At 49.2% G+C, this 12,862-nt stretch overlaps 1 protein-coding gene across 1 annotated transcript; it reads right to left on the bottom strand.

Annotated features, from left to right (window-relative positions):
- Positions 1–11,097: 11,097 nt before the first annotated feature.
- On the bottom strand, positions 11,098–12,392 carry LOC120683539 (brassinosteroid-responsive RING protein 1-like). Its single transcript, XM_039965621.1, has one exon. It carries the CDS (start codon positions 12,211–12,213, stop codon positions 11,560–11,562), a length of 654 nt encoding a protein of 217 aa, XP_039821555.1. The 5' UTR covers positions 12,214–12,392; the 3' UTR covers positions 11,098–11,559.
- Between the last annotated feature and the right edge of the window lie 470 nt (positions 12,393–12,862).

Below are 12,862 nucleotides of genomic sequence, written 5' to 3' on the forward strand. Positions count from 1 at the left end.
CGGTGATACGGTGTACAGGTTACTTTGTTATTAATATGGCTTATAAATTTTTATTAGGATCGCACTTCTTTTAAAAAAATTACGCAATATTTTCCATTAATAAGCCACTGGTTCAGTGAGATCACGAAGCACCAAGGTTACATAGTTTGGAGGGGAACCAATAACGTACGTGATGGACTGGTCAAGTCCTCGAATAGAGTTTAGGGGAGCTTATTCATCTGCGTACGGAACAGCTTGGAGCATGAGAAACATTCACTATATAGTGATATGAAACGGTTAGGTCGAAATGAGTATCATTGGTATTAGGGGCTAAGCCATTTGCGTCGCTATTAGGATTAAAATTGTTATACTGGCACAAGTTATAAGCGCTCATCTTTTTTACTGGAAGAAAGAAAGCGGAAATACGACGACAATGGACCAGCACTTTTGTTTCGTGCTGGTTGGTACACTCGGTCCACGGAGTAGTAAAAAGGAGAAAAGGGGAGCGGTTACCATACCTTGGTGGCGACGCGCGCTTCTTCTTCCATGCAAAACCCACGTGTTGGTCGTCCAAAAACAAGCTCACGTGATGCTGCTCAAATACGGCATCTGGTGTGTGTTTCTTTCCGGGAATGTCTATACCACACCCGGTTTTTTTTTCCTTTTTTCACACTGATTTTTTTACCATTGGATCAAGATTTGATGGTGGATCTTCCTTGCGCTGTTCATTGGTGCGGGAGGGTCTCAACGGAGCCCCATGCCGACCGCCGGAGCCCGTCGTCGCCTCCGCCACTCCCTGGCCCAACCGGCCTCCTTCACTGCCCAGCCGGCAGCGCCACCGCCCACCGCCGCTAGCCTTACCGTCCCATGCTAGCAACCTCCACCGGGCGAGCCTATCACCCTCGGCCTTCTTCTAAGCTCGGCAATGGAGGTCGTCGGAGTTCAAACCCCAACCTCGAACCCTAACTTCACCGGAGATCTAGCCAGAGGTGGAAGAAGGTCGAGAAAGTCTTGGATTGGTCGGAAGAGGAAGAAACAAAAATCTAGATGTGAGATGGAGAAGAAACACCTAGTTATCATATAGTTTTCCAGTTCTTTGCTGTCTCAAGTGATGGGATTATGAACGATGTCAATCAATATAATAGTCCATCTTGGGACACACGCCACTCTTTTTTTTACGATTACATAATACAATCTAGATACTCACAACGCACGCACCCTCATACGCCAGTCTTTTTTTTTCCCAATTACATAGTATAATCTAGATACTCAGGACGCACGCACCCTTGCCCTTATGAATTGTCACCTCACTGTCAACGGAAATGTGATCTACCACTGAAAGCATAATACTGTTGAATACTAGAATATTCGCTTCCACGAGGAGTCAAACTCCATGATGTGAGATACTACTGGAACTTTTATAATTGTTGTGTTCGCTTGGCTGTGGCTTATGACTGGTGCTGATTTGTTATGAGAGAATAGTACTGCTGACTGGCTGGTAGCTGGTGGTTGGTGTTGATTTAGTGTGAAAGAACAAGACTGCTGGCTGGTTGGCTGACAAGCCAAGCGAACACAACGAATATAAGCTTCTTTCGCATCACTCCCTATTTTGACTTCACTGAGAAGCCAAACTAGCGCGCTTATAGGTTAATTACTTGCAAGTACAATAATGTGTACGTAAGAAACGATATTCTCAAGTCTACAACAAGCTAAGAAGTGTGCACATGCCCGTGGTTATGGCAATGCGGCAGCACAGCACGACTGCAGGAGAGCAAAAGAAAGGACTTTGAAAGGGACGAGGCACTTGATCCTCCCACTCCTACTACCCAGCACTTCAATGCCCTGCTCATACCTTTTAGGATAGGTGTGCCCCTGCTTCCAGGATCGATCGTGCTAACATAGTACCCGAGATGACATGTTCCATGAATACAACTTTTGAGTTTTGACACGATCGAGAAGGTCTCCGGTGCCGCTGTGCATGTGCTGCCACCGAGAAGAGAAGGTACTTTTGAGTTTTGACACGATAAACCTCACAAGAAAAACAAAAAAGGTCACATAGAATGTTTTGACACATATATGGAGTACTAAATGAAGTCTATTTACAAAACTTTTTGCATGGATGAGCTGTAAATCGCGAGACGAATCTAATGAGCCTACTTAAGCCATGATTTGCAATATTAATGCTACAGTAACCATCCGCTAATTATAAATAAATCATGAATTAATTAGCACCATTAGATTCGTCTCGCGATTTACAATACATCTGTGCAAAAAAATTTATAAATAAATTTATTTAGTACTTGAAATTAGTAAAATTCCATAGCAATTTTTTTTTTGCGTTGGAAGGCCCGACTCTATGAGCACGGAGCCTGAGATCTTGGCGGTCGGCGGAAATAAGCCTGCCGCCGCCTGAGATACTTTTCACAGAAAGTATTGTTTTTTTTTTGAGGAACACAGAAAGTATTGTTAGGGCGCGGGGAATGATCGCTCGAGTGCGTGAGAGTGACGTGACCGGGCTCGGAAGCACTAGCGGAAAGCCACCTAGTAGAATTTTAGAAAACATTATCTAAGAGGGGATCCGAGCGAGATTTGGGCGTGTGAGCAGCCAGTTTCTTGCAAAACAAAGGCCGGTCCCTAATCATTTCGAGAACCAAAAAGGGTGGCTGCCCCTGCCTTCGCACAGCTCGGTGCTGTGTCGCCTTCGGCGGCCTACCATTTCGTGCTGCTCTCATTTTCTGGTCAATAACTCAAGGCGCGGCAGGGAATGTTGCCTGTTGGTGCGTAAGCCCATATCCCCGATCGAGGGGCGTGCTGCCCCCGTCCCTTTCCTCGTTCATTTCATTGGCTATAGACTGTAGAAGGGTCCTCACTCGATGAGCTTTTTGGCCCTCTCAAGTCAAACTTATTGTTTTCTTCTAAAAAAATCCAACTTATCTGCAAGTTGGGAAATGGTCAAATCCATAGCATAACTTGACTGCCAAGTCCCAAAACAGACGCGCGGGGGGGGGGGGGGGGGGGGGGGGGGCTCGGGCTCGACTAGCGCAACGCCAAATCCCAAGAGCTGGAGAAGATCGAAAAACGCGCGGTGTTACCTGAACCGGACGGCACGATACAGCGCCTGCTGACCCCGACGAAGTGAGTTCCTACGCTGAGGGAGGCGGCCATCGTACGTGAAACGGAACGGCACGAGATCGGGATGGAGCTGGCTTCCACTCCACCCCCGAAAAAAGCCATTCCACATGCACGCGCGTCCCACCCGACTCGTCACTCGTCTTCGTCTCCCATGTCACGCTCGTTGTCGCGCCACGCGAGCTGCGCGGTCAAGCGTGCACGGAACCGGGCCGTCGCCCATCGGCGACACTAGAGTCTTGTCTTGTTTAGTTGCAGGTTCTAAAGTTTTTTAAAAAATATTTTTTTATATTTGAAATATTAAACATAGACTAATTATAAAATAAATTACAGAACTCGTATTTAAATCGCGAGACGAATCTAATAAGTCTAAATAATTTAGCATTAGAGGTTGTTACTGTAGCATTACTGCGGCAATTTAGCGTCTAATTACGTCCTAATTAGGTTCATTAAATTCGTCTCGCGATTTACAGATAAACTGTGTAACGTGTTTTTTATTTCATTTAGATTTAAGTCTTCATGCAGATGCCGGAATTTTTTTTTGAAATTTTAAACTTTGCAACTAATCAAGGCCTAGCCTTCTTGTCGATCGATCGCTGTCGCCTTCGTGGTCACACGTCAAACTTTGCGCGTGAGCTGCCTGTCGGACAGTACACGCAGTAGGATCCATCCTGCAACACGTCATTCGTATATTACAGAGCGATGGACATCGCGCCTGCACGAGTCGATATATTGCCTCCATTGCTGCAATGGTGCGGTGTAGAGAAGAGCGCACCCAGCCGGCCCAGGTGCAGTGCAGCCAAGCCCAGCTGCAGCCGCCACACACGAGCATGGATCCAAACGAGCTGTTTTTTTCTTTTTGAAAGATTTTGGTTCTTCCTCACGCCGGCGATCGCAGCCAGCAGCACCGCCACCCATCCCACCTGAAGCCTCCGCCGATTCACATTTCCAGGTGCGGCTATGGCCCCCAACGCACCCCGTACCAACGTCTCCTAGCTGCTCCCGCGGCGGTGGCACCTCGTGACACTGTGGCTCGCCGGAGAACCGTCGGATTCCGGTCGCCCCCTCCCGCAATCTCGGGGACCTTGTATCTCTCGTCGCATGCGTTGACAATCAATCCATGACCTTCAGTTTTTCTGGTTAACTGAACAGATTTTTTGCTGGCATGGTGGATTGGTTGCTTCTACCTTGGAAGTTCGCTGGAAGATCAATCAGAGGCCCGTTAATCTCAATCAACAATTCGGCGATACATTATTTGAAGATAGCAAGTTCGGTGCTGCACTGAGCTGAAGCTTCCACGGCAATGAATTCAGCTATCGTGCTGCCTGAAATGTAATCTTGACATGATTGAGTTTTTCTACGAATAGTAACAATTATAAATTCTTGAACAGTAATCATGATGCTTTAGCAGTCACAATGAGAAATTAGTTCGCGTCCCCTTCAGTTTCGTTCCTTCAACCTGATAGAAATTTACACCTTCATGATGTCTCTCTGAAGATACAAATAGCCCATCTCTATTACTCCGCTTATGCCTTGCATTTGGGTGTATTTAGATCTCTCCCTAAAAATTTAACACCCTGTGACATAAAAGGAAATCTTGCTATTTAGAAGTATTAAATAAAATTTGTTTATAAAACCTTTTACACTGATAAGTTGTAAATCGCGAAACAAATATACCTCATTAGATTCGTCTTGCGATTTACAACTCATCTGTATAAAAAAAATTATACATACTTTACTTAATACTTCTAAATGGTAATATTTTCTTTAAAAAAAATTGGAGAGGCACTAAACACATACCCATTGTTGATGACTAGCTGTGTGAGGCAGAACAGAATATGCAGGCTTCCATGCATTGATGAAAATGCAGGTTAGGATGGGTTGAAATAGATATTTTGTGCAATATGATAATATATAAATGTGAGTCCCACATTAAGAGTTGACCATAAAAATTAAAAACCAAATATTCACACCATAAAACTTTATCGAATTGGACTGAAATATATTAAAGATAACTCATCATGACTATGACTGGTACCAGTGGCAGAGCCACGGCGTATGCCCGCGGCATACCCTATGGGCCAGTAGATGACCGTGTTAGCAAAAAAAACTTCCGCTTCCTATTCTCCTAGAGAGGGCATGAGGCACGACGCGCTAGACGCCAGCCGCTTGCGGCCTGCAGCTTTCCATCCCCTTTGCCGCATAGCATCCGCCGCTACCCATCCAGAGATAAAGGCCAGGGCTCTAGCGAACCAGTCCGCGGGTCCAGTCTCCAAGGCAAATTGCCAAATTCGTGTGAACGTGTCTGATTTTTTACTCAGGTTGTGATTAGTTGGTGAAAAAGTTTGTGCTTGACACTGTAGCACATTTTGTTGTTACTTGATAAATAATATCCAATCATGGACTAATTAGTCTTAAAAGGTTCATCTCGTGCTAATCAGTTAGATTGTGTAATTAATTAGTTTTTTCAACTGCATTTAATATTTCATGCATGTGTCCAAAAATTCGATGTTTCATACATGTGTCCAAAAATTCGTTGTTCCGTGCCTGATTGCCTCTTTCATGCATGTACCCGTTGTATGTTCTTGCAAAGGCTTTAGGTCAAAATAAATTAAGACATTTTCATCAAAGTGATAAAGGTGACATAACAGAGACTTGTATGAAGATGAATCATCTTTGAACTATTTTATATGTGTAAGCTTCCTTTATGCACATTTTAGATCTACATATTTTATAGCTCTTAATTGTTGAATTTAAGACTTCACATGTTATTTATACTAATGTATACCAAAATTTTTAGTAGATTTTGATTTGTTTATAGAGTATACCATTTCTATATGAGTTATACCGAATTGTATATGAAAAAATTGTCGCGGCATACCCTATATTGAAACTCTAGATCCGCCACTGACTGGTACCTACATTGTGCAAAGAAGTGCGACTAGAAGTACATGTAAGCCCCCATGTCAAGAGTCGGATCATGAAAACAAACCTCGGTTACATTATAAAATTTATCAAAATTGATAAAATTAGTTGGAGATGACTTCGTATGACTGATAGCTACTCTGTGTAAAACAGTGTGACTAGATCTAAATGTGAGCCCCAAATCAAGAACCGGATCTTGAAAATAAAACCTCGCGCTCATAATAAAATTTTATTGGAATTGACCGAATTTTATTGGACATGACTCAATATAACTGTCAGCTACTGTGTACGAAGTAGTGTGGCTAGATGATCTTCATGTCAAGAGTGGAGGCGCTAAATTTCTATATATACAGTTAATATGGGTTGGAGGGTTTTGTCATGGCCACTCAAGGTGGGTAATCATCTAGCAAGGCCGTAGCCACTCTGAGTAGTATATGGGCCTTGGGCCAGAATCCGGCCTGTGTGCTGAGTATCGGGAATTTTTTTCATTTTTATATTTAAAAAAATTAAAATTTCAAAAATATATGGCGGTTTCGAAAAATTTCAAAACTATACCCCTGTCGCCCCTGCCTGGACGACAGGACCTAAATGTAAAAAAAATTACATTTAGGTCCTGGCACCCGGGACGCATTAAACAGCGAACTTGTAAAATCGATATAAAATCGTAGAAAAATCGGAAAAATACAAACTCAACTGTTCTGGATTTTATGAAACAAGATCTACAACTTTTGTTATATAAAGTTTTTCATTTGATCAATGTATCTTGATCTATTTTAAATACTAGTTTAATGCACTTTTATTTAAATCTCAAGATCCATCCTTTGGATGCAGGTCACCTTTGGCTAGAGTGTTGCATATGGTGAGCATAGGCTTGTACAAAATTGGTAGATCCAGAAAACATTTCTAGAATAAGTTTTTAAATTAAATCTTACAATATGTCTAGTTTAAATGGGTTACTTATCCATGCTGCTATACTGAGTTTTAGAAGCCATAACTTTTACAGTACCATTATTTTATTTCCTAAGAGCTATAAAAAAAGTTTGGTAAATTTTAGATAAGCACAACTAGACCAAATGAATTATGACTAAGGTAAATGCACTAAATCAAGAAAAATAGTTATTGTACCTAGAAAAATTTGAAATAATTCATTTGGTCTAGTTGTGCTTATCTAAAATTTACCATATTTTTTGTAGCTCTTAGGAAATAAAATAATGGTACTGTAAAAGTTATGACTTCTAAAACTCAGTATAGCAGCATGGATAAATAACTCATTTAAACTAGACATATTACAAGATTTAATTTAAAAACTTATTCTAGAAATGTTTTCTGGGCCTACCAATTTTGTACAAGCCTATGCTTACCATATGCAACACTCTGGCCAAAGATGACATGCATCCAAAGGATGGATCTTGAGATTTAAATAAAAGTGCATTAAACTAGTATTTAAAATAGAGCAAGATACATTGATCAAATGAAAAACTTAATATAACAAAAGTTGTAGATCTTGTTTCATAGAATCCAAAACAGTTGAGTTTGTATTTTTTCCGATTTTTTTTACGATTTTATATCTATTTTACAAGTTCGTTGTTTAATGCGTCCCGGGCGCCAAGACCTAAATGTAATTTTTTTTACATTTAGGTCCTGTCGTCCAGCCAGAGGGCGACAGGCACCTTGTCGCCCCTTGGGCGACAGGGGTATAGTTTTGAAATTTTTCGAAACTGCCATATATTTCTGAAATTTTAATTTTTTTTAAATACAAAAATGAAAAAAGCCGAGTATGGGCGGGTATAAAGTGCCTCGGCCTTGTAACAGAAAGACAGACAAGAATAAGATTCTGAATCGTTCTTCTTCTTCCTCTGTTCTTCTTCTTCTTCTCTCCTCTGTTGCCAAATTTGTATCCTGAATCAGTCAATTGGAGATTGAACCGTGACAGGTTTTAATTAGCAGATCTTCTAATACCATAGTTTTAAGCATTAAATGGGACGGGACGGGTTGGTTATTTAGTTGAACTTTTGGGTTGGGGTGAGTTGCATTTGATTTCCATAAGCATTGGGGTGCAGGCCGAGCCCGTAGCCCGCCGTCGGCCTGCTGACCAGCCCAAACTTTTCCTTCCGTCGGTCCAGGTCCAGCCCACTTCCCACGTGCTCTTGACCGGCCCAGCAAGCAACCTATTCAGCAGGTTCCTTATACACACGTCCTATAAACAACACCGGCAAAACAGTGTGATCGCATTTCCAAACCTTGGGCAACAAAGAGGGTCGAAATCCCCACTTTAACCGTAAGCTCGAGTACAACCCTGTGGTGTCACGGCTGCGCTCGATCTGTAGCTGTCGATGCCGTTGCCATCTGACATATCCATAAGACCGGTGATGGGTGCGCGACGCTACAGGTCCATTCACGACGTTGCTCGCCCAGCAGTCCCCGTGAAAATGCCAAATGCCTGTGGCGTGCAAATCAGGGCCAGGCCGCTCAGCAACCGCAACACACCGTCAGGTCCCGGCAACCTGCCGCCGTCTGGTGGATAGTGAGGGCCCGGCAAGATCTTCCGTCCGGCCATTATCGCGGAAATAGGAGAAAATTTCGCGAGATCCGCCGAAGCAAAGCAGTGGACCTGCGACCTGCGCGAGACAGTGGCTGCTGAAATCCAAATCCGCTGCGCCTGATTCGGCGCCCTCGTAAATCTTGATGGGACGGCACAAGTGTCGAATCAACTGCGGATTACGACTTTGCTTAAACGGAACGGGTGCAAACTGCATCAAAATTTCCTCGCTGGTGTTGCGTTTCAGATCCAGGACGTCTTTAAACTCTGAACGGTAAAGTGGCACGAACATTGAGCTTGGAGCAGGACGGTGCTCATCCTTCTGAACAGTTCAGAACGGGTCGTAGAGATACTGGCAGGCAGCAACACTCTTCGACGACGTATGCGTGTGTGGACGTGCGTTGCAGAGATTTTTCACATTGCGCAACCCACGGACGGAGACGCGCTGCACTCTCTCCTTGTGCTTGTGCTGCTCGGCTGCTCGCTGTGTGGGAACGGCCGCTGCAAGCGACGCTTGCCCTTGCCCGGCGCGGCGCTTCAATTCATTCTTATCCGCTGTAGCGTGAACGCGATGGCATGCCACGGCTTCTGCCTTGGCGGGGCACTCGCCCATCGGGGAGTGTGGGGTGGGGTGAAAACGATGGATCGTGTGGTGAAGATACTGCTACTGGTACGGGGCGGGCCTGCTGCTAGCTGCGTACCGTGTCGCTCACTGATGAGCGGCGACCCCATTTCTCCGATTGCTTTCGAGAACACGATCCTTGTCCATATCATTAGCGAGAAAAGCTCGCCATTTATATGCCCTCAAACTCGCAGTCGCCACGTTCCAAGATAACACCGGCTTTGGGCCGCGTCCCTGTCAATTTTTTTTTCTGCTTTCCCGGTGCGAAAATGACAGGCAACGATCGGTCGAAGCACGCCCATCGAGCCACTGTTGGCCGCTGCTGTGCGCGGCTCGGCGTTTCGGAATTGAACCCGAGACGCAAGCGGACAGGCGAGCCCGTCCGTGGCCTGGATCGGCGAAGATGGCCGCGCCCTGTTGCTTCTTCAGAACAGGATCGTACGCCGCCGGGAGGGGGGCCGCCTTTGATTCCCTCCGGAGGCAGCAGACACGGAGACGGAGAGAGACGCGGCCAGCGGCCAGCCGTCATACGACGAGGGCACGTCGAAAGCTGGTTGGGCCCAACGAGTACGATAATGAGCGTGTGAGCCCACGGGCCCGGGGGTTTGATGTGTCATTATTCCCCTACGCCTATTATATGAGCTCCGAGTTCGGTTTTGGTTCCATTCAGTGCATGGATCGAGCCTAAATGACCCCACCTTTGTGTTTTTTTTTGAACGTCGAACGGCCCCGCTGCGCTCCTTTTACTTTCCTTGCCCTAAACTCCTAACATTACTTTATCATTCTTGTTGGCTTGTGTTAACTTGCAAGCAACCCCTCAAAAAAAAAACTTGCAAGCAAAACTAGGTTAGATTCGTATCACAGGCGCTGAGGCGCAGTAGTACAAAATGCCAGTGCTGGTACTCCATGGAGTTATGTGGTTAAGCTGCCAATAATGCGCTCCTAATCAGGAACCGCCGCTGCTCAACGTACGCACCCTTTTGCCGATACCCCTCTTTCGGTGCGCGAGGGCCAGGGTCGTCCAGGTGACCAGGTCCAGGCCAGGGGCACGGAGTGGGGGTGTGTATCTATCGCCTGGCCGCCTGGCCGAGCCTACCAACACCTGTCAAGGGCTCTGCTTTCAGAACGAGACCGCATAATTTTCTCCTCCTTTCTGCAGATTATGCTACCAGTACGAATCATGGTGTGCAGGTGCGCGCTCTACCAGTCTGCCTGGGCGTTTGGTCGCCGCCGGGCGGCGGCTGGTAGGCCGCTCGCGTCTACGCATCAGAGAGTCTCCTTCCCGTTTCGGCGGAAGATTGGCGGTGCAACCGTGCAAGTGGTTCTCGGATTTGAAACTTCCTCGGCCGCGCACGTACCTGGGGGCTGGGGCACCTGGCAGGCCGGGCGGGCCGCTGGCGGCGGCCGAGACGCACTGGTCACTTCGCGTCAGGGGATGATTGGATTGGGCTCTGGCGGAAAGGAACAGACGACTTGCGGATTTGCTTGCGTCCCAGGCTGCCTTGGCCCTACTGCCTGTAATCGTGTACTGTTACTGCTTGGTAGCCCCGAGCTGCGAGCTGAGCTTCTCCTCCGCATCAGAGAGCGACTGCTAGCCATTTTTTCTGCTCGAGAACACCTGGGTTGCACGAATTCCTGTCCCTGAATCCGTGTCAGGGGGCTGATGGGAAGCGCCGTGGCAGCAGCTCCAGATCCGCGCCTCTTTGTGATTTCCCGTCGAAGCAAAAGAATTTCGGGTACAGGTGAAAACGCATCGCGTGCGGCGTGCTTGGTCCAAATAGCGTCGTTTCCAAATAGGAAGGAGGGAAAAGGAACGGAGCCGTCCACGCAGGACTGGTAGAAGAGGAAGAAGAAGAAGAGAAGCTGAGCGGCTTGGCAGCAAAGCGAAGCGAAGCAGAGCGGAAATGGGAAGGAGCAAAGGGGCCCAAATCTTGGATCGGAACGCCTAGCTCAACAAAATTAATCCGCGGAAAGATTCACAACTCCACAAACTTGGAAGACGGAATCTACCTATGCACAAGAGGAATCTAATCTTCTAGCCTTTTTTTGGGGGGTGGTCGCTTTGGAACGAGATCCGCTGCAGTTGAGTGCCCTGCAGTGGTGTCCCTGACACGTGGGCCCCACACATGCAGGCCCACCTGTCAGTGGCCCAACTGCAGGCTGCCGAACTGCAGCGGATCCCTTTCCGGTCGCTTTACCCATTTTGCCTATGTACACAATTCGAGCCCTCCGCTTCTGCTGTGCCTCCGCTGCTGCGCTTCTCCCTTGTTCCTCCCGCGGAAGGCGGCGGCGACCGATTCAGCCGGTCCGCGGCCGCGCATTCCGCAGGGCCGGTCGCTTCCGGGCGGGCGGGCGGGAGCGGAGTTCACTGGTAGCCGCCGAGGCCGCTGAGCAGCAGCTCGTGCGGCCGCAGCAGCGTCGGGGAGGGCACCGGCGTGAGCGGCGCGCCGAAGTAGGAGAAGTCGAAGTCGGAGGCGTCGGGCACGCCGGCGGCGGCAGCCCAGAGCGCGCCGGCCATCTCGTCGGGGATGAGCGGCGCGCGGCAGAGCGGGCAGGTGCGCTGGTCGTGCTCCATCCAGCGGTCCAGGCATCCCCGGTGGAAGGCGTGGCGGCAGTTGCTTAGCCGGCGCACCTCGTCGCCGCCGCCGATGCCGCTGAGGCAGACCGCGCAGTCGCCGCCGACGCAGGCCGCCAGCTCGTCGAACCGCACCACGGGGAGCACCTCCTCGATGACCATCGCCGGCACCGCGCGGAACTCCGGCCGGCGGTGCTGCAGCGCCAGCGCCTGCGCCGGCGCGCCGTGGTCCCGCCCCAGCTGCGGCCCGCCGGCGCCGCCGTGGTTGTGGTGGTGGTGGTCCTGCAGCAGCTCCTGGTGGTCGTCCCCGAGATCCAGCAGGTCGCCGAGGCCCACGGCGTGGAACGCCGAGAGGAGGAAGCGCCGGATGTACCCCAGCAGGAGGAGGAGGTGGAGCAGCTGCTTCGGGAGCACCAGCTCCGAGTAGCCCACCGGGAAGCCCATGCCGCGGCCGGGACGGGGCGCTCGCTCGCCCGGATTTGCTGGCGTGTCTGTCTCCCGGCTCTCGGTGGTGGTGGTGGTGGAAGGGGGGAAGGTGGGGGCAAGCAAGATTTGAGGCGATGTGCCCGCTCCGCTTCAGAGATTTGCCGATATGGCGCGGTGGCGATGCGTGGACGGGGAGAGGCAGGGCAAGCGGGCGCGCGGTTGCTATATAAAGCGCGGGGCGGAGAGGGGAGGTGACGCGGAAAGGTTGGAGGGGGGCCGCGCAGCGCAGCGCCGGGGGATCGCGTCGTGTGGTGGGCTCCCCACCTCCCGGATGCCGTCCGCCGCGCGCGCCTCCCTCGTGTGAGCGGAACCGAGCCGAGCCCCAGACCGACGCGCCGGCCCCCACGGCCCCACCGCAACAGCGTCGCGCCGAGACGCCGGGTGGCCGCTGCCACCGCGCGTAGCGCGCCCGGTGGTCCGCCCGCCCGCTCCCGCTCCCGCTCCCGCCGTACCCACACTGCCCCCCGCCCTGCCGGGTCGGTGCAGCGCACGGTTCGCTACAAACGGGGGGCACACAACACAAGCGCCTGTTGCCTTTCGTGTACGGGTGCACGCACCTCCTCCGCACACGTACCCGTGGCTGCTGTTCTTGTTCACGTGAAATACG

Source organism: Panicum virgatum, chromosome 7N (assembly GCF_016808335.1).
Source record: "Panicum virgatum strain AP13 chromosome 7N, P.virgatum_v5, whole genome shotgun sequence".
Classification (NCBI taxonomy): Eukaryota; Viridiplantae; Streptophyta; class Magnoliopsida; order Poales; family Poaceae; genus Panicum; species Panicum virgatum.

Bases quoted from the DNA above. Each gene is read 5' to 3' on its own strand.
- LOC120683539 (XM_039965621.1), bottom strand. From the start codon at position 12,213: ATGGGCTTCCCGGTGGGCTACTCGGAGCTGGTGCTCCCGAAGCAGCTG.